This window comes from Salmo salar, chromosome 12, assembly GCF_965601325.2.
Source record: "Salmo salar chromosome 12, fSalSal1, whole genome shotgun sequence".
In the NCBI taxonomy this organism is placed as follows: Eukaryota; Metazoa; Chordata; class Actinopteri; order Salmoniformes; family Salmonidae; genus Salmo; species Salmo salar.
The window spans coordinates 40,337,501-40,361,470 of NC_138302.1; the positions used below are offsets into that span (position 1 = coordinate 40,337,501).

The following is a 23,970-nucleotide window of genomic DNA, read 5'->3' on the forward strand; positions in this document are numbered from 1 at the left end:
TGCTATGAATATGGGACCGATACTAAACGTTTGACTACTTTAATACACATACTGTATAAGTGAATTTGTCCCAATACTTTTGGTCCCCTACAAGTGATGTATTTTGTTAACAGTTCACCCGATATGGATGAAAATACCCTCAAATTAAAGCTGACAGTCTGCACTTCAAACTCATAGTCATTGTATCATTTCAAAACAAATTGTCACGGTCCCAATACTGTTGGAGCTCACTGTATATCATGAATATAGTAACAACCTAACATCTAAAAAACTAAAACATAAAAAAAAACATTTCAGTGATAATCAAGTTATTTTAAATGTTATATTCAATTTTTGCAGTGATATGGCTAGTGGCAGATGCTTTTAGTAATATGAATGAGACTTTTCATGTCTCAATTCAAATTTCAATTCTGAGTTTAAATGAATTATATGTACGGGCAAAACAAAATCCATGTTTGTTTTATAAAAAAATACTCTAGTAAGAATGTTTAAGAGGAACTACATGTTCCCTCATTAGATGGTTCTTTGTATGCCATTGTGCCCTTCGGTTTGTTACAGGTGACAGTTGTGATACTCATTCCTGCAGACTGTATCAATAGGTTGGCTGGACTTCGCTAAAGATCCGTAGATCTCTACATTACTCCGTTTTCGTTTACAAGGCCCCACTTCACAAACTTCTAACTTTGCTGTTGAAGTATAGACACATGAGTTGCCTAACTTGTTCACAGGATTGGTTAAATCTTGAGTTTAGGGTCTCCACCAAGCTAGGTAAATCTGCTTTTTACTTTTAAAGCACCGTGGTGCTGGGACAAAATTCAAAATAAATTTCATCTTAATATTCTGGTGCTGTTCGGGCAGTTTAGAGTATTGATTGGGGACTTAATTGTGTAGGAATGTAACTGTTTTTCTGCGTGATTTGTGATGTTTTACTTGTGCTTCCCATAATGTGTATATTTTTTGTTGTATTGTGGAGGGCACATTTGAAAAAGAGACCTAGGTCTCAATATGTCTTATGGTAAAATATAAAATATTTTTTAAATCTGATTGACCCCAACCCTGGTGTAGAGTGATCCATAGGCTACTGTAGACAAGAGCCCTATAAAGTATTTTGTCCAAGTCTAATTCAATAAAAGCAACAGTAAAATAACACATTGAGAAATCTTAGCCATAGAGTCCAATGCAATTGAGTTGTATGTCTTCATCTGTCCCTGTAGTAGATTATTATCTCTGGAATTCTAATTGAGGCCCAGGCAAACCCACTGAAAAACATGAACACAAACACAAATTGTTCAGAATTGCTTGGAAACAATTTCCGGAAAATATTTATTAAATGAATTAATGGTTAGATGTGAAGACATACCTGCAATGCATCCAATTCGATCTTCCCACTGTCATGTTTGTCAAGCGTTTTGAACATTTCTAGTAGAGAGAGAGATAAATACAATGTGATTCTGACTCTGAGAATCTGCCTGCCCATAACAGGTATTGCTAATACCTTTAATTTGATTGTAGTAACTTTATAAATGTTCATTTAAAACAATATCCTGTGCACACTCAGTTCATGGGCTTTCCCCAGACAGTTATTTTTTTTAAAGAATGATAATAATAATAATAATGGTCATGGAACAGACACTTTTATCCAAGGCAATTTATAGTGTACAATATCCAGAGATGCAAGCACCATGCTCTGGATTGTGTCATTGGAACCACCTCTATTAGAAGACATTATGAAGTCAAAAACCACTCACTAAATAGCATTTCCAGTCGTATCAGGCAGCCCATGAAGCAGTCAAAGTCCATGGAGTACTCTGAGTTAGCGTAGCGGGACACAATTAGCTGGAGCACCTCGCTGTTAAGCTGAAATCCTGCGACATTAATAAACATAGTAATAAAAACCTGGCCCAGCATTTCAACCAAAGTCCTAATACAACAATTCGTTATGGACTGACCCATGTAAATGTTGTGTGACATGGGGGTAAATGAACCAGCGTGATGCTGCATTCTAATAAATATTTGCTGTTAACAAACAAATGCATTTGAATTGATAATATTACAATAGTAAGAGTGTTGTGGTAGTAGTAGTTGTGGTAGGGGTAACATACAGTAAGTAAGCGGTAGCCGCATTGTGACTTTAAAGGGATACTGCGAGATAGCATACACAAGCAGCTAGCATACACTACATACCTACTACACTACATACCTGTAGACTTCCAGTCATTGTGCTAACACTAGTTAGCATTGGCTTGCGAAACTACCACTAATTGCCGGAATCTCACAATATCCCTTTAAATGTGTTTTAAAGAAGTTCTCCATAAAGGAAAGTGTGTGTTGTGTTGCAATGATGTTCTATTGACCCTGATATGTCTGTGCTAGTGTACAGTTGGCAATGTTTTCCTGCAGGGCAATACTCCATTACATGAAGGTTGATGTATTATTTTAATGTAACCCCCTTTTTCTCTCCAATTGATAGTTATTTTGTCTCATCGCTGCAACTCCCCAAAGGGAGAGGCAAACATCAAGTCATGTGGCTTCAGAAACATCACTTGCAAAGCCACACTGCTTCTTAAGATTTGCTTACTTAACCCAGAAGCCAGCCGCACCAATGTGTCGGAGGAAACACTGAAGTCAGCTGTCAGGCACCCAGCCCTCCACAAGGAGTCACTATAGCACAATGAGCCAAGGAAGCCCCCTCGGCCAAACCCTCCCCTTATCCGGACGAATTGTTCACCGCCCTATGGGACTCCCGGTCACAGCTGGCTATGACACAGCCTGGGATCGAACCCCAGGATGTAGTGACGCCTCGACACTGTGATGCAGTGCTTTAGACCATTGCACCACTCGGGAGGCCCACACGTAGGTAGATTTCTAATACTCTTCTGTTTAACTACACTGAGTGTACAAAACATTAAGAACTTGTTCCTAATATTGAATTGCACCCCCTTTTGCCCTCAGAACAGACTAAATTTGTCAGGGCATGGACTCTACAAGGTGTCGAAAGCGTTCCACAGGGATGCTGACCCATGTTTACTCCAATGCTTCCCACAGTTGTGTGAAGTTTGCTGGATGTCCTTTGGGTGGTGGACCATTCTTGATACACACGGGAAACTGTTGAGCATGAAAAACCCAGCAGCGTTGCAGTTCTTGACACATTCAAACCGGTGCGCCTGGCATAGCCACGGGTAGGGGTGCTGAGCACCCCTGATAAATTACAATTAAAACAATCATTTATATATATTTTAAAAATTATAATAATAATGGGAGGGAAAAAAATCACATTTAGTGCACTAGGCCTTCATTACTCCTGTATGAGCAGAGAAAAATTGTCGTCAGCAGAGTGGGGAGAAAAATACCTCCCAAAACATGTTCCCGCGGCCATGGCGCCTGCAGCTACTACGATAGCCCTACTGGCACCTACTGTAAATCTTTTTTCTTGCCCATTCACCCTCTGAATGGCACACATACACAATCCTTTAAACGGTCTCTTCCCCTTTATCTACATACACTGATTGAAGTGGATTTAACAAGTGACATCAATAAGAGATTTCACCTGGTCAGTTTATGTCATGGAAAGAGCATGTTTTGTACATTGTAAATTAAATGGTTAAATAAGTCAATGTTTCTTAACAATACCTGCTTCAGCCAACGCCCCCCTCATCTCGTGGGTGCTCATCGTGCCAGAGTTGTCAGAGTCGTGACTTTTGAAGACTTCCTATAGGACATCGAAATCATTGACAGACTCGAATACCAGTAATAATACCAGTTTCAATACTGTACACTCAGCACAGTCTCTGCCTTTAATCTTACCAAATACTTCTGGATCTTAGTCCACAAAGTATGGAACTCAACCAGGCCCAACTTTGCATTGCCATCCATCTGATTGTGGTCAAGGCAGATATAATATATGCCAGTTAGCAGACACTTTCATTCAAAGCGGCTTTCAGTAGTGCGTGCATACATTTTCCCCTGTGGGAACCGAGCCCACGACTTTGGAAGCGCCATGCTCTACCAACTGTGCCACACAGGAACAATTTCCTAATACCACATGTTGAAAAGTAAAATGTGTATTTTTCCATATCATATCGAGAATGAATGGCTCATGCTACTGTAGGAAAGGATACATCCAACAGACTGATGATGTGACGACAGGTCTCGAGGCTAAATCCATCAGTTTTGATGTGAGATCCTTGAAAACAGAGTGGCAACAAGTAAAGCTAATATACCGTACTGTTAACACATACTGGGTCCATACTGGTAAATATTTAAGTTGATATTTTATCTGTCTCAAAATGCACATCAGCCAATTCAAAAATGTTGTTGCACGTGATACAATACTACATGTGCATTTTAGTCAGTTATCCAGAGCGACTTAAGGGAACATCAACAGATTTTTTTTTACCTAGTTGGCTCAGGGATTCAAAGCAGTGACCATTTAGTTACTGGCCCAACGGTTCCCATAAGATAACCTGCCATATTTACTGTTTCTTAAAATAGGTCAATTTGGCCACCAGAGGGATATTTTAAACCTCCAAATGAAAGGTTTACTTTTGTTTCACTTGGTCTGTAAAGTGTAGTGTCCCAATATTGGATGATGCATCCTTGACTAGGTTACTAGCCTCTAACGTTAGACAAAATTAAAAAGGCATGTTTTTTCGCATATATGAAAAGAATCACACGTTTTTGCTTATCCGTTTCACACAAATCCATGTGTTTTTACAGGAAAAAGATAAAGGAGGTCTACACAACATTTCAGTTTATCGTACATTGTAAAAAGAAAAAAAAAGAAAGTCTAAGAGCCTTATGGGCTTGTTAAATAGCTGTCATGTACCTCTATTACAATCACTGCCAGGTGGCATACATGCTAAACTGATTAACTGTGAATCTGTGGGGTACAGTATCACTTGGTTCGAGGCCCACTCGTGTCAAGCTTTTTTGTTAAGGAAAAAACTGTTCTCTGCTGGTCCTCGATGATTGATTCAAATATGCGATGAAATGGATGATTATAATGCATGTAACATGTTGTAAGTGTAGCCTACATAAGAAATTAAGATGTTTTGGTCTAACAGTAATGTTATAGTATGCTATTATATTCGCTATATTCGGTATGCTAGGCCTATATAGAATACTAATTCATCCTTAAAGTTAAGTGTCCAGTGATAATCTCACTTTTAAAAGTTCATATTCTTTTAACTCATACCCAAATAATGTGGTTGACTCGTCCTTTACTCGTATTTGTGGCCAAAGCATAAACTGGAGAGAAAAACCCCCCACCGCAAACATGTATCTCAAAAACACTGTTTCAAAAATGCTTGCTATTTCATCATAGAGTATGATGTCATCTGGATCAGCTGGATCAGCTGGCCAATCAGCGGTCTAGAGGTGGATGAGCTGGCCAATCAGCGGTCTACTCTGATAAATATTTTTTAATGACCAGTATACACCCACACCATTCCAACAAAAGAAAAGCTGCTTTTTAACCTACTTAATTGCCAATTTTAGAAAGAAAAACTATTTCACTCATATTGTAAGTAATTATAGGTCATATTTCATAGAAACACTGGACAGTTACTGTAGGTGATCTTGCGAGACATTGATTCAGCTTTGATCTAAACTTTATTAAACAAGCACCATTCTGAGAAGCGTCGCTTCGGTGCACACCGGCAGCACTAACGTTAATGTTACACCACTGTAGCAGTAGCTTATGTGTTGGTCTGCAATAGGGACTCCAAGAAGTTCCTCATTAAATATATTTGTAATCTTCATTTACAAGGTATTGGCCATACTTTGGAACACACTATCACAATAAATGTAATTCTACATTTCAAAGGAAAAAACTCTCCTGGGATTCCAACTTGCCACAAACAGCAAAAATTACCCAGGAGCCAGGCTCGCTACACTGTGAGCTTATCGTCTAGTTGAGATTGTGTGTTTTTAATAACAGTTTTTTAAAAACTTCTGTTAAGAACATTTTCATGAAAAAGCGTTAGATCACGTCCATCTACGTCAACATTTGAAATTGGCTGATGAGGAATTTGTGACCGGACATAATCACTGCCACCTGGTCAGGTTAGCATATGGTTTAATGTGCCAGGTTATGTAATGGGAACAACTAAAATGTAGCATTTTATCACATGCAACAACGTCAACAATTTTAATTGGGGTGGAGAAAAAGTTTAAATTTAAACTTTTTCTTAATGTTCGTAAATATAGACCCACTGTATCTCATCACAGATGATGCATCACAATGTATATAAATCTCCTTTACTCACTCTGAGTGACCACTCTGTTTAAAATCTTTTGAAGTTCAAAGGCAGAAACTTCAGAATCCTGTCAAGATTAAATTAATATATTAGAAAGGAAAATAAGATCGTTATGTGACTGATGTAAATAAAGAACAAAAATAATATAGAAATACATACGCTTCCAGCAATCTGCAAGAATAGACGTTTGAAGTAGGGATCCACATCACCCTCTGTAATATCAGGCTAGAAAGGGTAAAAGAATAAATAAAAAAACATTAATAAATCTCTGTTTAAATATTATGTTGCACTTGGAATTTGCAGCCGGAAACATACCTCAGTAAACATAAAAACAAAATTGTGTTGGAAGATGTTGAGATCAAAAGAAAAGAAATAACTATGATGTACCTCGTCAACTTCCACACTGATATCCTCTTCCATTGGACTGCAACAAAACACATACAAAGATATACATATAACATACACCATATGATAAACGTGTCAAGTTTTTACATATGCTTGTCATTGTGCCCTGGTAACAAAGCTACATTTTCAAATTGAATGAAAATGTATGATCTAACTCATGTAAGTGTAAATTATTTCACGTTGCTTCCTTAGCGAGTACCACTTCCTCCTGATTCGGCTCATACCGAGGCTTGAACCCAGGACCTCTGCCTCACAAACACACGCGACCGCCCTCCTGAACCGTCTTATCCAGCCGCGCCATAAAAAAAATTGTCAGCACAAGTGGATCCCCATTTGCTATATAGGCCTACATTATTTTTAAGAACACTACCGTGTTTGCTACATAGACCTACATTATATAAAACGTTACAGTGTTCACAACAGCATCTAGAAACATAAAACCAAGAATGTTAATAAAACAATGACACATATGGATCTATTCACATGCCTTATGACTTTGCAACATTTAGAAAGGCTTAATAATTTATTTCAAATAATCACTTTAAAAATGCTATAGTCCCACTCTATTGCAGGCTGTATAACCTCTTTATAAACGCGGGCCCCACCTGGTGGCAGCATGCTTCTCAGAGAAGACTCTCAAGAGGAAGCTGCCCTTCTTGTGGGGCTCAAACGTGGAGGGGATGATGACGTACTCCCCGGGGGGCAGCTTGAAGCGGTCACAGATCTCCCGCAGGTTGATGAAGGTGCTACTCATTGCCACAGACTTCTGTCTCAGCAGCACATCTGGGCCCAGGTGGATGTTGGTGCGGCCCTTATACTGCCATCAAACACAGATGATAGGGCCTTTTTACTGTAGTCTACATTGTGGCATTATACATTGGTTTCAAACAACATATTACCTTACTTTTTGTGCATTAGACAGTGTACTCATATTTTGGCTCCTAATAGGTTGAAAATGTGATATGAACAGATCAGCATGAAAATGGCCTTATACTGTATCTATAATTATGATTGAGTTTCTTTCTTTGTATGTGTTTATGTACCATACATACCTCATCAGGAACCTGGAAAACAAACAAAAACAAACATCAAAATATTAACAGATTTGACCATTTTATTTTAAAATGGATTAAGTAAGGGGTAGCCAACTCTCCTCTCGGAGAGCCACTGGGTATGCATGCTTTTGCTCCAGCCCTGCTCTAAAACACCTGATTGAGCGAATTCAGGATATCATAAACAGCTGATTTGTAGAAATTCTGTTTTTTGTATCATATTGTACAACAGCTGATTAAACTAACACGGTAAAAGTGTAAAACAAATATGATCAGTGTTTATTTTCTGATAGTTGCTGATTGAAAAAACTATTTTAACAGGACCTTCTAATTAGCAGGTTTTGCATGGGTGGAGTTTTGGCTTACCTGGTGACATCACCAGGCGGTGTAAGTTTATAGACCAATAACAAAGAGAGTTCCAAACCTCTCTGCTGATAACAGCTAGTTTTCAGGTTACATATCCCTCCCATTAGGCCCCTCACTCAGACCACTCCCAGACAGTCCTAGCAAGTCTTGCTTGTGAAGTATTTTTATTTTTTTATTTTTTAAAGCTATGTGTGTTTATTTTTGACCATTTTAATGGAAAACTATTACACTAAGGTACATCATTGTTACCCAGAAATGATTTAATATTGAGATAAAAATGGCTGCATTGGCCCTATAAGGCAGGGCTGGAACAAAAGCCTGCATACCCAGGTGGAGTGTTAACCAGTTATGGATTAAGTGGATAAATTCACTCTGGGGTGGTGATGTTGCACCTGGTATATTGAAAAGCCAATGGTGTTGAGGTCCCGGCCGAACCTCCTCTCTTTGCGGCCGTCTTTCTGCATGAGGCCCACCAAGAAGGTGCAGCCATCCTTGCCATCATGAGGGTCATCATCCACATCATCCAATTTAATGGCAAACTGGGGGTTAGAGCAGAATGTGGCTGCAGAGAAATGGGTGAGAAAAAAGATTTGTGAAAAAAGATTAGTGACTAATCGAGGCAACACTATCAGAGTGTTGCCAGGTTTAGTGTTGCCAGGTTTAGCTACAATGTCCAGTCGATGACCACTCAAAACCTGCCCAAAAGGCCTGAAAACTAGCCTCAAGAGAGGAGTTGCCACATGTATCGATTAAGTGTCTCCATATTAGCTAGCTAGTGCTGTTAGTTCGTTGTTCTCACATCACATGTCATGGCGTGCGCGCGCGCGCGTGCTGCTTTCCTCTCACTCACGTGATTCAGCTGCCTGCTGCAGCGCTTGTCTCAACACACACATACACACACTTCTCTGGGCCACACACACACTCACTCAGCAACAGCCTGCCTCATTGTCTGATAATCAGAAGCAGCAGGTCACAGTGAAATTAATAGATAAAAAATAAGAGAAATGCCATGGTGGCCGCAGTGCAATTTAGAAGTAGCCCCAAATCCCGCAACCCATTACCAATACATTTTCATTAGCAACATTTTGCCGGAAAATCGTGGACATGGCTACCCTGAACACTATACACTTTTTACTCTAACCCTGTGCTTAATTTGAGCCTCTCCGTTTTGGAGTTTTTCTTCCGGAAACTATTGGCTGAAACCCGTACCTCTCGTGGCATGAATGTATTTTCTCTCACCTTTTTGCAATGTAAAAATTCAAATAAAAGCGATCAAAGTTCATTCAAGTTGCCTATTCGTTCATTCTCATGACCCCACAAAAGAACGTCATGTGAAAAGGTTGATTTTCCGCCGGTGCCTAATATTCTAAGAGTTGATTTTGGTTGGGCCGGCCCGGGTTTATGGTTTGCGCAATATTGTAACCTATGTTTGAGACCAACGCGCAGACGTGGCTGTGTGAGAAGCGCGCCAGTATCTCTCACATGTAGAATGAGATTCACTTTCTATGATCCCTCTCTGCTCTGATAGACATGAATGAGCCTGCAACTCTCATCTCTCTAGCGTTGCACTTCATCATTTATTTCCTTATAGAATCATCGCCACGCGAATGGTTCTGAAGGAACTGCAGCACCCCTTATACATTGAAATACATTTGCCAAAGCTGCTGTCTGTTCAGAAATAAATGAAATCATTCAGAATAGCCTACTAAACAATGATAAAGTCTATAATTTAGCCACAGAGGATCAATAGAATCTTTTTTTTTTTTAAATAGCCTAGCTGTGGATTGTAACCGCACGTTCCTGACTGGGGAAAATCTGTCAATGAAAAAACACCATGCAGACAAAACAGGCCTTTCAAATCAAACTTTATTTGTCACATGCCTGAATAGAGTTAAGAAAATATTTACCAAATAAACTAAAGTAAAAAGTCACAAAATAAAATAACAATAACAAGGCTATATACAGGGGGTACCAAGTCAATGTGTGGGGGTACAGGTTAGTCGAGGTAATTTGTACAAGTATGTAGGTGTGAAGTAACTATCCATAGATAATAAACAGCGAGTAGCAACAGTGTAAAAACCAAATGTACTGGGCCGTACGCACTACCCTCTGTAGCACCTTACGGTCAGATGCAGAGCAGCTACCACACCAGGCGGTGATGCAACCGGTCAGGATGGTCTCGATGGTGCAGCTGTAGAACTTTGAGGATCTGGGGACCCATGATAGTTTGTTGGTGATGTGGACACCAAGGAACTTGAAACTCTCGACCCGCTCCACTACAGCCCCATCGATGTTAATGGGGGCCTGTTCGGCCCGCCTTTTCCTGTAGTCCACGATCAGCCCCTTTGTCTTGCTCACATTGAGGGAGAGGCTGTTGTCCTGGCACCACACTGCCAAGTCTCTGACCTCCTCCCTATAGGCTGTCTCATCATTGTCGGTGATCAGGCCTGCCACTGTTGTGTCGTCAGCAACCTTAATGATGGTATTGGAGTCGTGTTTGGCCTTGCAGTCATGGGTGAACAGGGAGTACAGGAGGGGACTAAGCACATACCCCTGAGGGGCCCCAGTGTTGAGGATCAGCATGGCAGAGGTGTTGTTGCCTACCCTTACCACCTAGGGAGGCACGTCAGGAAGTCCAGGATCCAGTTAGCTCAGTGATGAGCTTTGTGGGCACTATGGTGTTGAACTCTGAGCTGTAGTCAATGAACAGCATTCTCACATAGGTGTTCCTTTGTGCTGTAGGTTACCAAAATATGCTGTAGGTTACCAAAATATTTGATCAACTTCCAAATATTGTTTTACAAAAGAGAGAGAGAGATAGGCTTTTGGCATGAGCGCGTCGGCCATCACCAGCAAGTGAGCTGCGCATCATTGGGTGAGTCAGTGAAACTGGAAAGCATTTTTAGGGCAATAGTTTCCTCTTCATGTTGTAGCCTACGATATGTGTCTCCATACACCTGGGCCTAGGCTATTGATGGATTCAAGACAAGGTCGTTTTTTTATTTATCTCATATTTTCTGTTTGTCAGTGTCAACGCAGCCTGCCATTTCGATTATTTTTAATGGTATTAAAAAATATTCTCCAGTTATGTAAAATAACGTAGAATTGCATGAAATGCATTTATAAAATGCCACATTTTTCCCAGACCCTAGAATACTAAAAATGTTCTCCATGTGTGCAACTTCTGTAAGTGCCTCTACTCTACTGCTCTATGCTACTATGCAAATGCGATGCTATGCATGCAATGGTTTATTATAAAGTTTTTTTAATGCATTCCGGTACCTCAGAACCCCCCAGGTCACCCTACTCTCGCACTTACTTTTTGTTCCGGAACCTCCCGATTTACAAATTAAGCTCTGCTCTTACCATATTATAACTCATCAGCTGTCCATGAATATTGCAGATTGCCTATTTGCACTAATCCTAGCAGCAAAAAATCTCTTACAAGTAGTTTTAATACCCACTGAATATTATGTTATATTATTAGAGATTGACAGGTACTGTACCTGCATTGTTCCTGCATCCTCCAGCAGTAGAGCCTACCCTCCACATCCCCTCAAACTGGTAGTGGTTCCAGTGACCCACTTCATCACTGACCAGCGTGTCTGGAGTCAGGTTGCAGATCTCCAGCTTGGAGTACTGCCTTAGGAAATCGGAGTAGGCCATCCTGGATAAGGAACAAAGAGTAGGTTGGTACCATACACATAAAATCTAAAGGAATATGTATTTTATGTATGACATTTGAAAGAGACAAGAATGGAAAGAAACACTTTTTTTATGTTACAATCCAAAGTTATTTTATGCCAGCTGTTAGACTATATCGTTCTAATGAAAGTGTTATACTGTAGCAAACAATATAATTGGGGTATTTAATACAGTGCAATACCAATAGAAAAAAAAACAGTTTCACCAAAACTCTCCATCTTCTGCAGAGTGGTCTAGCTTGGATTTCTCCTCCGGCCGTACTCCATCCCATTCCCTGGAACTAATGAGAGAGAGAGTTTAAGCTTGTCAGGTGGCTTCTCCAAGTGATATTACAACATCAGGGAATTTCACAACCAATAAAATATGCTTTCTTGGAGGCTTACCAACAGCTTTCTCCCAGAAATTGTCACAGTATCACCATTTTTAAAGCTTACAGTGCATTTGGAAAGTATACAGACCCCTTAACTTTTCAAATCAAATTTTATTTGTCACATGCTCTGAATACAACAAGTGTATACCTTACAGTGAAATGCTTACTTACAAGCCACCTTAAGCAACAATGCAGTTTTAAGAAAGTAAGTGTTAACTAAAAAATAGACAAGTATGTTTAAAACATTTAAAATAAAGTAACAAATAATTAACGAGCAGCAGTAAAGTAACGGTAGTGAGGCTATATATAGGGAGTACCGGTACAGAGTCAATGTGCAGGGGCACCGGTTAGTAGAGGTAATTGAGGTAATATGTACATGTAGGTAGAGTTAAAGATAATAAACAGAGAGTAGCAGCAGCGTAAAAGAGGGAGGCAATGCAAATAGTCTGGGTAGCCATTTGATTAGCTGTTCAGGAGTCTTACGGCTTGGAGGTAGAAGCTGTTCAGAGGCCTTTGAGACCTAGACTTGGCGCTCTGGTACCGCTTGCCGTGCGATAGCAGAACTCTGCTCCCGAGTGGTGCAGCGGTCTAAGGTACTGCATCTCAGCGCAAGAGGCATCACTGCAGTCCCTGGTTCGAATCTTGGCTGTATCACATCTGGCCATGATTGGGAGTCCCATAGGGCGGCGCACAATTGGCCCAGGTTTGGTCGGGGTAGGCCATCACGGACAATTCCTTTGACCTCATGTCTTGGTTTTTGCTCTAACATACACTGTCAACTGTGGGACCTTATATAGACAGGTGTGTGCCTTTCCAAATCATGGCCAGTCAATTGAATTTACCACAGGTGAACTCCAATCAAGTTGTAGAAACATCTCAAGGATGATCAATGCAAACAGAATGCACCTGAGCTCAATTTGGAGGCTCATGGCAAAGGGTCTGATAACTTATGTAATGAGGTGTTTATGTTTTAAATTTTAAAACATTTGCAGCAATTTCTGAAAACCTGTTTTCACTTTGTTATTATGGGGTATTGTGTTTAGATTGATGAGGATTTTTATATTTATTTAATCAATTTTGGAACAAGGCTGTAATGTAACAAAATGCGGAAAAAGTCAAGGGATCTGAATACTTCCAGAATGCACTGTATATACCTGCAATTAAGTGTTGTATAATTGTTTGTTGTGTGTGTGCCACAACCATCCGAAATGGTTATATGGTCAATAAAGTTGCTCAACACTGCTACTAATTTAGTTATTTACTCACTCATCGCTCCAGGCACCCGTCCACTCCACCTGACCCCAGGGGTTTCTGATCCTCACCAGCTCAACTGGAGTCCCATGCAGGTGTACCTTCATTCAACACAAAAATTTGACAGACTGTTACGATTGACAAGAGGCTACCTGGCTATCTTATCGTGTTGCAAAACACACGCCATCTATTAACTTCATGCATCATGATCTGTTGTCTAAAATACGTATTTTTTAAATGATCTATGTGTCATGTGTCATAAAATGACATAGTAATAATAGTATGTCAGTTAGAATACTACTAATAATATCATAGTCTTTTTTATGACATTGTTACAGAGACAACATTAAGTTTAATGTTACCAAAGCAGTCTTTTTAAAACAGTTCAACTCATTGAACTGCTAAAAAGGCTGAACACATTATATTAACTTATTTTACTTCTCCTTGATAGTTTTATGTACTGAGAAAAGGCTTATTCTTACCTCTTCTGCTGCAGTGATTGAGTATGCATGCCCCTTCACCAGCTTCTGACGAGTAACTGCCTCCGTCTCGTACGCACTTGTTATCTACAGTACCCCAGAACACTACATATCAAAAAAATGTACCGCTACTGCATACTATAATTTATTCATGTAGGACAGATCCAAACAGATGTATAATTTTTGTATAATTTGTCTTTTCATGTCAATAAGAGATGTATGTAGTTACACATGCCAATCTTAAGGTAGGGTTTCACCCTTTCCTTTGTCTGACAAATAAATAAAAAACAGTCATGACATCTGACCTATATTCAAAAAACTGTTACTATGGACATTGGGATTCTGGGATCAAGGTGTATATTCTGCTCACAATTAAAAAGCATTTCGGTGTGTCCCAAAGGTACAGTAACACGTCAGGACCTTGGCAGCATTATATTTCTTGGTTCTTGCAATGTACAACTGGAATATTATGTACTTAAAGATGACTCATCAAAAACACCCTTACATCAATGGAGCAGCCCAAAAGAGAACCCAGCCCCAGGGCCTTCTTCATGATTTTGAACAGGTACCGTGGGGCTTTGCTAAGATTATATGTCTCAGCGATGCCCCCAGTGAAGTCCTCAAAGCCTTCTGTGGTGGAGCCCCCAGATAAGGCCTCATAGGAACTGTTGACTCTACAAAGAAAAGAAGAGTTTGATTATGTTTGGTTATATCAAAATCAAATACAATGTCATCAACACAACACATCCCTTGAAAAAAACAAAGTAAGAATCCATCTTTGTTTAATTATGAAAACCTGTCAGAAAACGCACATCAAACAAAACAGGTAACTGATTTGATTTGATTTGTTTAACACTTTTTTGGTTACTACATGATTCCATATGTGTTATTTCATATTTTTGGTGTCTTCACTATTATTCTACAATGTAGAAATAGTAAAAATAAAGAAAAACCCTTGAATGAGTTGGTGTGTCCAAACTGGTACTGTATATATATATATATATATATATATATATATTTGTCTCAGGACAGTATTGTGCATTTAAGCTACTTTTGTTTTGCCTCAGTGCAACATTGTGCAGTTAGGCTACTTTTCAGGGCAATTCAGTATCATGCTCAATGAAAGACATGTAATTTGATGTAAAAACAAATGTGCCAACATATCCCCTGACATTCACAGGCAATGGACACAGGGACATTCTATGGGTGAAAGGAGCCTAATCGAGCAGTTAGGATCATACCCTCTGGTAGTGAGGACAGTGAGCTTGAGGACCGTGACAACGATGAAGAATGGACCCCAGAATCAGGTTTGAAAGGCTGTAAAATATTAGTTTATGGCCAACTTGTATTATTTCATGAAAAGAGTGCTTGTTTATGATATTTTTTTTTTTTTTAATTTTTATTTCACCTTTATTTAACCAGGTAGGCCAGTTGGGAACAAGTTGTCATTTATAACTGTGACCTGGCCAAGATAAAGCAAAGCAGTGCGACACAAACAACAACACAGAGTTACACATGGAATAAACAAACGTACAGTCAATAACACAATAGGAAAAAAAAGTGTGTGCAAATGGAGTGGGGAGGTAAGGCAGTAAATAGGCCATAGTAGCAAAGCAATTACAATTTAGCAAATTAACACTGGAGTGATAGATGTGCAGATGATGATGTGCAAGTAGAAATACTGGTGTGCAAAAGAGCAAAAAAGTAAATAAAAACAATATGAGGATGAGGTAGGTAGATTGGAGGGGCTATTTACAGATGGGCTGTGTACAGCTGCAGCGATCGGTTAGCTGCTCAGATAGCTGATGTTTAAAGTTAGTGAGGGGGATATAAGTCTCCAACTTCAGCGATTTTTGCAATTCGTTCCAGTCATTGGCAGCAGAGAACTGGAAGGAAAGGCGGCCAAAGAGGTGTTGACTTTGGGGATGACCAGTGAGATATACCTGCTGGAGTGCATGCTACGGGTGGGTGTTGTTATCGTGACCAGTGAGCTGAGATAAGGCGGAACTTTACCTAGCAAAGACTTATAGATGACCTGGAGACAGTGGGTCTGGCGACGAATATGTAGCGAGGGCCTGCCGCCGAGAGCATTCAGGTCGCAGTGGTGGGTGGTATATTTAAGGGGCTTTGGTGACAAAATGGATGGGACTGTGATAGACTGCATCCAATTTGCTGAGTAGAGTGTTGGAGGCTATTTTGTAAATGACATCGCCGAAGTCGAGGATCGGTAGGATAGTCAGTTTTATGAGGGTATGTTTGGCGGCGTGAGCGAAGGAGGCTTTGTTGCGAAATAGGAAGCCAATTCTAGATTTCATTTTGGTTTGGAGATGTTTAATATGAGTCTGGAAGGAGAGTTTATAGTCTAGCCAGACACCTAGGTATTTGTAGTTGTCCACATATACAGTATTTCACTTAATAATGACCCCAAAGTTATAATTAAGAACAAGGTTATTGACAAAGTTCGGAAAAAGTTTAAGAATTGAATAAACCACCTTTGAGCTATGATAATAAATATGCCTCTGCGGTAAAATGACCCCAGTCGGTAGTATGAAGGTTAATAATAGTTCATTCTTTAAAATTAATTGTTTTACAATAAAAAAAACTTTTTTTTTAAGAAGCTAAAATAACTAAATTAAAATAATAGCAATAATATTGCTAACCAAAAGCCATGCTAAGAAGGTTTTCAAAATACTGCAATAGGTGTTGAGGTTTTTGTACAGGGATGTTTTGTAAAAGATATGACAAATGATACAAATTAGAGCATAATAGGGACTGGCATAACAAACACAGTAAGTAAAGAAGGTGAGGGGAGCAATCTGGTGGCATGTTTACATTTTAGGCTGTGGCTGGTGGCTACAGGTACACTTCAATATTTATTCAACAGTCACTCTATGACTAAAGCCTCTGCTGGTCATCACAATGGTCCAGATCAAAATGATTCTATAGCGAATGTTCTGTAATTCATTCGGAACAGTTACATTTAAATCCATGTCCTTTGTGTTATTCCCTCTGTGCAGGTTCAATGCCTTGGGCCCTATTCAATCAAACCTAGTCACTGGGTTTACGGGATAAGTCAAAAGCCACATTTTTCTTGAATTGCAGGGATGCACATTTGAATAAATAAAAGAAATCTGACTGCAAAGTATTTATAGACTGACAACAACAGAAACACTGTAAGAAAATGTGTTTTTATGTGTGGTTACCAATTCTGATTGAATAGGACCCCAGTTACCAACCATGACGGGTGAATGATGTTTACTCACTTAGCATAGGCCTTCTCCAGCAGGGCGCTCCAAAACTCTGAGCCCTCAGCTGAGTGAACAAACAGCAGTTTCCCCTCTCTTGTGGGCAGCCTATCGTCAATCACAACGTCCACCCACTGTCCATACTGCCAAAACTGTAAACAAGGAAATCTGAGCAGAGGTAGAACACGACTTCCCCTTCCTGGTTCAGCTTCACCCTTGAAGTATTTTTTCCTTTTTTTACCACTCTTCACAAATAAATCATTAAAGGTTGAACATTTCTCTGAGTGTACAATAACATCTACCCTACACCCCCAATCCTAACTTTTGGAGGTAAAAAGGGGGTAAAAAAGACAAACTGATCTTAAATCAGCACTTATGAGAAACCTCCATCACTACTAAAAACACATTGCTCACCTGGAAGTGAAATATGCCAGCGTAATTCTCCTCAAAGCTCTGTCCAGGGGGTACCACTCGAGCCAAGATGTCTTTGTCCAAGGTAAGAGAGGCAAGGGCTGCCAGCAACCAACAGTCACCTGTATACATACACCAGTGGGAATAAGAATATATTTACTCTCTATAATAAATAAGTAATACAAAATGTGTATACATTCTTATGAATGTTTTATATACCGGGAACATTCTAGAGAACTTTGAGATTCTTCTGGATATTAATTTGTTTATTTTTATTTTGGTAATAATCCATCTTTATTGAATAACTTAATTTGTTAAACACTTAATATCTTACACTCAAAGTGCTAATAGTAAAATCATTGCATTTGAATACTTTAGTGTGCTACCAAGAAATGGGTCTGTGGCTTGGTAGAGTATTCAAGTATAAATTACCAAAGTTACCATAGATTGCCATAGACTACCTGTTAATTAACAAAATTACAGAAAATGTTGGTAACTTTGGTAAATTACTGGTAGTTTTGTATCCCTTATCATTATATTAATATATTATGAAATACTAATATTACATGATGCAATATAGTGAAACATAAATGCTGAATAGTTTAAGACTGCAGATATGTCAGCTCTGGGTATCAATTTTGGAGAGCGAAATCAAAGTACTGTAAAAGCAAGGCAGAGTTAAGTGTACAAACATGAAGAGTAACAGCCAAAGCAAAGGGAGTACACAACAGTGAGCAAACATCCTCAGCATGAGTAATTCTTCATGACTATATGAATAGGTGTATACCACCCTATATTGTAATAGAAATTCAGTCAAATCTGTACTCCAAATAAGTGTCCTATTTAATTTCCAATCAGTAGCTAGCGGTGAATAAAATCTTGTTTGCTCAGCGTTGCACACTTGAGTCTTCCATTTCTGTGTAAATTAGGGGTGGTGTATGTTTACTACAAAGGGCGAACCTGGTGTACCATTTCTTCAAGAAGCAGTATAGTAGTCAAATGACACTAATGTGTACTGTAGGCCTATACATTAATGTAACATTTTGTGAACATTTCTGGCACACTAAAGGGAAGTGGGAACCTACCACATACAACAGGTGGATAGACACTATTTGAAAAGTAAGAGGTTTTGCACAATTGGTTCCACTTCCATTTCATTCCCATTGATGACTAGATGACTACAGTGACACACACCTTTGTCATTGAATACAGATAAACAGACAGTATGTGAGATAATTTATCCTTAATAACCATGCTTTGGGATGTACACTACAATATGTTGTCTGGAAGAAACAATATGTGGTTTCATGTATTATTAGAATTTTTGATTTAATCAAAAAACATATCTGTAGTAAAGGTGCCGTTTGGATATGTAAAGCTAATACATTTTCAAACAAACAATAAAATATAATCTCATCACACCTTATCCCATGTTATGGCAAACATACAGAGCAATATACATATGGGGGTTAGGTGTCAAACTCACCCAAAGCCCCTTGGCAGATGTCAGTTCTTGTGGCTCCTTCAACAATGAACTGAGGGCTTGAGCACAACTCCTGTTTGGAAAATGCATAGGTTGTTTAACTAACAGAATGAATAGGAGAAATTTGGTTCATTTAAAAATACTAAGCATTTGGTACTTTGCTCCACATGATGCTAAATGGCATGAATTGTTTCCCGACATTAAGACCAAATGAGTTGAATGGAGTGTAATTTGTTTCAAGGGCAGAGCAAAAACAGTGACAGAATATAGGTACGGTACATAGAATTTGCATGCTTGAGACAGGGTGCCAGCACAAATACAGGCAGTAAGTTGCAGTTACATTCTTTATCAAGACTTCATTTGCCTTCCAATCAGTCTTAATTATTCCCTGCACTATGGTTCATCTTCAATCAAGAGTTTTGAGACATAGACTGGAGAAATGTCACCCAAGATCACATTTTCAGTTATTGACTAAATCAGAATTAAGCCTATCTATGCCTGAATATATTCCTCCTGTCTGTGAAAGTAAGTAATTGGGGCATAACATAGTCACTTTCATGACTGCCACCACCCCTATATGCCCCATTGCAACTTCTTAGAAACTTGAGCTATGAGGAGGTTATCCTGGTGACATGGACAGTAGGAGTCAAAAGACACACACAAGTTATTTGGGAGGAGGAAGGGTTGGGGTGTTAATTGTTTCAATTTATAGTTTCATTTTAATCTGTCAATTGTGGGAAGAAAATGTTGTCCATCCATGTATTTTTATGAACAAATCCTGACCAATCCCAATACACAGAATAGTAAATAAGCACACAGAAAGTAAGAGAAGGGAAAACAATGGACCCTTCTAAAACAAAGTAAAACAAAAGCCTGAATCAAGTTATTAATCCAAAAGACATGCTGTGAACTCGATACATATATCTTGATGAAATTGCAACAAGAACCAAAGCAAGAATCAGATTGACAAGTGCCTCTGTTGCTGCACATCTAACAAATCACTAAAGCAGAAATGGCTAATATCATGTGAGACTTGGCTAGCCTACCACATCCTTGTGTATATACCTCCTACAGCTATCCTCCTTACACTGAGACAAAGTCCTTACCGTTGGTCTTTTCCACTCCACGCCCCGGGTTTTTGAAGAGTAGCGACCCAACTCATTGTACCCAAGAGAGTTCCAATCAGCAGGGAAGGATGTGTCAGTGAAGAGTTTCCCGCTCTCCAGACACTCTCTCCTCAGGGTCTGGAAGTCTTGCTTGTTAAAGGGGATGGCCTTGTCGTTGCTGCCTTCACCTTCCTCCGTAGCTTTCCTCTTGGCCAAGTGGTTAGCTATACTGGACATGGTGCTGTGAACTCAGATGGCTGCAGTGTGTGAAGTGTGACTGTGTGAACTGTGCCGTAGTTGCTTCTGTGTGTATACTAAAAGGCTTTTGGGACTGGGGAGGTAGGTGTGAAGGGGTGGAGTCAATTCACCTGCTGTCTATAAAGACAGAGGTAGAGGTGTGGCATCTGCTGCCTGCCCCGTACAGGTACTGGCCAAAGAAGTCTCAGATATATTGAGGAACACATTCAATTCAATGACCTGTATTAGTTCCCAGGGGATAATTGTAGATGACATACGACAACAGCAAGAGCGGAGTTCTGTGTGTGTGTGTGTGTGTGTGTGTGTGTGTGTGTGTGTGTGTGTGTGTGTGTGGACATTGATCGTCCTTCAAATGGACCCCTTTTATGCAAAGTAGACTAGTTACTATTAGCCTAGACCAGTGGTTCCCAGACTTATTATAGTCCCGTACCCCTTCAAACATTCATCAGTGTAAGCCTGCCACGCACACACTATATGATACATTCGTTAAACAAAAGAATGAGTGTGAGTTTTTGTCACACCCCGGCTCGTGGGAAGTGACAAAGTGCTCTTATAGGACCAAGATACAAATAATAATAATCAATAATGTTGCTCTTTATTTAACCATATTACATATAAAACCTTATTTGTTCGTTGAAAATTGTGAATAACTCACCACAGGTTAATGAGAAGGGTGTGCTAGAAAGGATGCACATAACTCTGGAGAGAGTCTCAGTCTTAAATAATTTTCCACACACAGCCTGTGCCTGTATTTAGTTGTCATGCTAGTGAGGGCCGAGAATCCACTCTCACATAGGCACATGGTTGCAAAGGGAATCAGTGTCTTAACAGCACGATTTGCCAAGGCAGGATACTCCAAGCGCAGCCCAATCCAGAAATCTGTCAATGGCTTCTGATTAAATTCAATTTTCACAGGACCACTTGTTGCGATTTCGATGAGGCTCTCTTGTTCAGATATCGGTAAGTGGACTGGAGGCAGGGCATGAAAGGGATAACGAATCCAGTTGTTTGTGTCATCCATTTCGGGAAAGTACCTTCATAATTGCGCACCCAACTCAGTCAGGGGATCCGCTATATCACATTTGACATTGTCCGTAAGCTTGAGTTCATTTGCACACAGAAAAAAATTATATAGTGATGGAAAGACCTGTGTGTTGTCCTTGTTAATGCAGACAGCGAAGTGCCCCAACGTCTTAATCATAGCCTCAATTTTGTCCCGTATATTTAATATAGTTGCGGAAAGTCCCTGTAATCCTAGATTCAGATCATTCAGGCGAGAAAAAACATCACCCAGATGTGAGAAACTCGTAATCATGCAATCGGTCAGACAAGTGAAAATGATGGTCAGTAAAGAAAACTTTAAGCTCGTCTTTCAATTTAAAAAAATGTGTATCAACACTTTGCCCCTTGATAACCAGCACACTTCTGTATGTTGTAAAAGCATTACATGGTCGCTGCCCATATCATTGCATAGTGCAGAAAATACACAAGAGTTCAGGGGCCTTACTTTAATAAAGTTAACTATTTTCACTCTAGTGTCCAAAACGTCTTTCAAGCTGTCAGGCATTCCCTTGGCAGCAAGAGTCTCTCAGTGGATGCTGCAGTATAGGTGGATGCTGCAGTGTACCAAGTGGCGTCGGGAGCAACTGCTTGCACGTGTGTTACCACTCCACTATGTCTCCCTGTCATGGGTTTTGTGCCATCAGTACAGATACCAACACATCTTGACCACCAAAGTCCATTTGATATCACAAAGCTTTCCAGTACTTTAAAAATATCCTCTCCTGTTGTCCTGGCTTCCAGTGGTGTCACGCCCTGACCTTAGAGATCCTTTTTATTCTCTATTTTGGTTAGGTCAGGGTGTGACTAGGGTGTGTATTCTAGTTTAGGTATTTCTATGTTGGCCTGATATGGTTCCCAATCAGAGGCAGCTGTCTATCGTTGTCTCTGATTGGGGATCATATTTAGGCAGCCTTTTCCCACCTGTTGATTGTGGGATCTTGTTTTTGGATAGCTGCCTGTGAGCAGCCCAGTACTTTGCGTTTTGTTTGTACTTGTTTTGTTTTTGGTGTTCAGTTAATACATTTAAGATGTACGACTACCACGCTGCACCTTGGTCCAATTCTTCCAACAACGAATGTGACAAGTGGTTTGCAGAAGAGGAAGTCTTCCTTAATTGACCCCCCATAAATGTAACGGACATATACCAGGAGCTGTGCCAGGCCCGCCACGCCTGTTCACTCATCCAGCTGTAACACATTGAATTCACTGGCTTGTATGCGAAGCAGTAATTGTTTCAAAACATCTCCTGCCATGTCACTGACGCGTTGTGAAACAGTGTTGTTTGATGAAGGCATTGCCTGTATAGTTTTTTGGGCCTTTTCCCCCAGCATTGTCCCAGCCATATCCGCAGCAGCAGGAAGAATTAAGTCCTCAATAATAGTATGGGGCTTGCCTGTCCTAGTCACTCGGTAGCTCACCATATAAGAAGCTTCTAGCCCCTTCTTATTAATGGTATCTGTTGCTTTATACATGTCTTACTACTCGAAAGTCGTCTTAATTGTCGCTCTAAACACTCCTGTGGCAAATTTTTCAAATTGGCATGTTTTTTTTCTAAATGTCTGCGCAAGAGTGAAGGTTTCATCGAGTTGTGAGATAGTACTTTTGCACATATAACACACTGTGGCTGTGGAAAGGCACTACTCCCAATATAAGTGAACCCCAAATCAATGTAGTTCTCATCACATTTGCGCCTCTTCGATGGTCCAAAGTCCCTGTCTGTTGTTTGGTGCTTTCCCGGGAAAGGGGGCAGTAGCTCTTCGGCTGCATCAGATTCACAACTGTCAGTGTCCATGCTAGCTGAGCTAGCAACAAACGTAGAATAACTGATGCTAGCTTTGGATGTGCTCGTGGAAGCAAAACAACTTGTGTCGTCGACAGGTGCAGGTGTAGTACTGCTGGTAGTAGCAGTACTACCAGTAGAGCTGGTATGTGTCTCTATGGACACGGGCCCTACTTCTTTTTAACCACTTATCAATTTTTGAGTAAACGGAAAGAGCAGCAGCTACGTTTGGCTACATATGGACCGTTAGTCAAATTCCCGCGAGAGAGTAACGGTTAATGTGATTGGATGTTAATTATTTGACTATGCTACCTGTATTTGACATTGTGTTGTAATTTCGCTGAACACTAGATGGTTAGATGTCAGTGAAACAAGGCTACTCAGGCAAGAAAAAAAACTCCCAGTGGAAAATATAAATGGACTGTTTGAAAATGTGGAGAATGCTTTTTTAATATTTTTTATAAAAAATAAAAAAATATTATAAAAAAAATGTGAATACCTTGCCTAGACTATTATTAGTTAACTTTGTTATTAATGGGAAGGCTAGTAGTGTTGGCTACACGACAGAGAACGTTCAATTAATGTCAAATGCCCAATGAATATTAGAGATTTCTGATTCCTAAAATATGTGTTGTTAATGTGCAATTAAAGATGTGAAAATTGTATGGAGATGTTCAATTGAGCTCTTTCTTTTCCGTAAGAGATGTTGCGTCTGACAAGCCACGCCTGTAAAAGTTTTG

The 23,970-nt window shown here is 39.8% G+C and overlaps 1 protein-coding gene across 1 annotated transcript in view; it reads right to left on the reverse strand.

Annotated features, from left to right (window-relative positions):
• capn8 (calpain 8) overlaps nucleotides 1–20,431 on the reverse strand; it is a 22,105-nt gene extending 1,674 nt beyond the window's left edge. Inside the window, exons 1-21 of the mRNA XM_014131562.3 lie at nucleotides 20,131–20,431; nucleotides 19,028–19,097; nucleotides 17,545–17,663; nucleotides 17,149–17,282; nucleotides 14,391–14,559; nucleotides 13,889–13,972; nucleotides 13,422–13,507; nucleotides 11,991–12,065; nucleotides 11,587–11,747; nucleotides 8,473–8,642; nucleotides 7,715–7,726; nucleotides 7,268–7,479; nucleotides 6,645–6,681; nucleotides 6,417–6,482; nucleotides 6,267–6,324; nucleotides 4,119–4,183; nucleotides 3,805–3,873; nucleotides 3,631–3,709; nucleotides 1,749–1,865; nucleotides 1,361–1,419; nucleotides 1–1,259 (exon numbers count right to left, since the gene is read on the reverse strand). The exon at nucleotides 1–1,259 is cut by the window's left edge and continues 1,674 nt beyond it. Coding sequence (XP_013987037.1) covers nucleotides 1,236–1,259; nucleotides 1,361–1,419; nucleotides 1,749–1,865; nucleotides 3,631–3,709; nucleotides 3,805–3,873; nucleotides 4,119–4,183; nucleotides 6,267–6,324; nucleotides 6,417–6,482; nucleotides 6,645–6,681; nucleotides 7,268–7,479; nucleotides 7,715–7,726; nucleotides 8,473–8,642; nucleotides 11,587–11,747; nucleotides 11,991–12,065; nucleotides 13,422–13,507; nucleotides 13,889–13,972; nucleotides 14,391–14,559; nucleotides 17,149–17,282; nucleotides 17,545–17,663; nucleotides 19,028–19,097; nucleotides 20,131–20,367 — 2,103 coding nt within the window. The 5' untranslated portion in view covers nucleotides 20,368–20,431 and the 3' untranslated portion in view covers nucleotides 1–1,235. The remainder of the gene's footprint in view (nucleotides 1,260–1,360; nucleotides 1,420–1,748; nucleotides 1,866–3,630; nucleotides 3,710–3,804; nucleotides 3,874–4,118; nucleotides 4,184–6,266; nucleotides 6,325–6,416; nucleotides 6,483–6,644; nucleotides 6,682–7,267; nucleotides 7,480–7,714; nucleotides 7,727–8,472; nucleotides 8,643–11,586; nucleotides 11,748–11,990; nucleotides 12,066–13,421; nucleotides 13,508–13,888; nucleotides 13,973–14,390; nucleotides 14,560–17,148; nucleotides 17,283–17,544; nucleotides 17,664–19,027; nucleotides 19,098–20,130) is intronic.
• Between the last annotated feature and the right edge of the window lie 3,539 nt (nucleotides 20,432–23,970).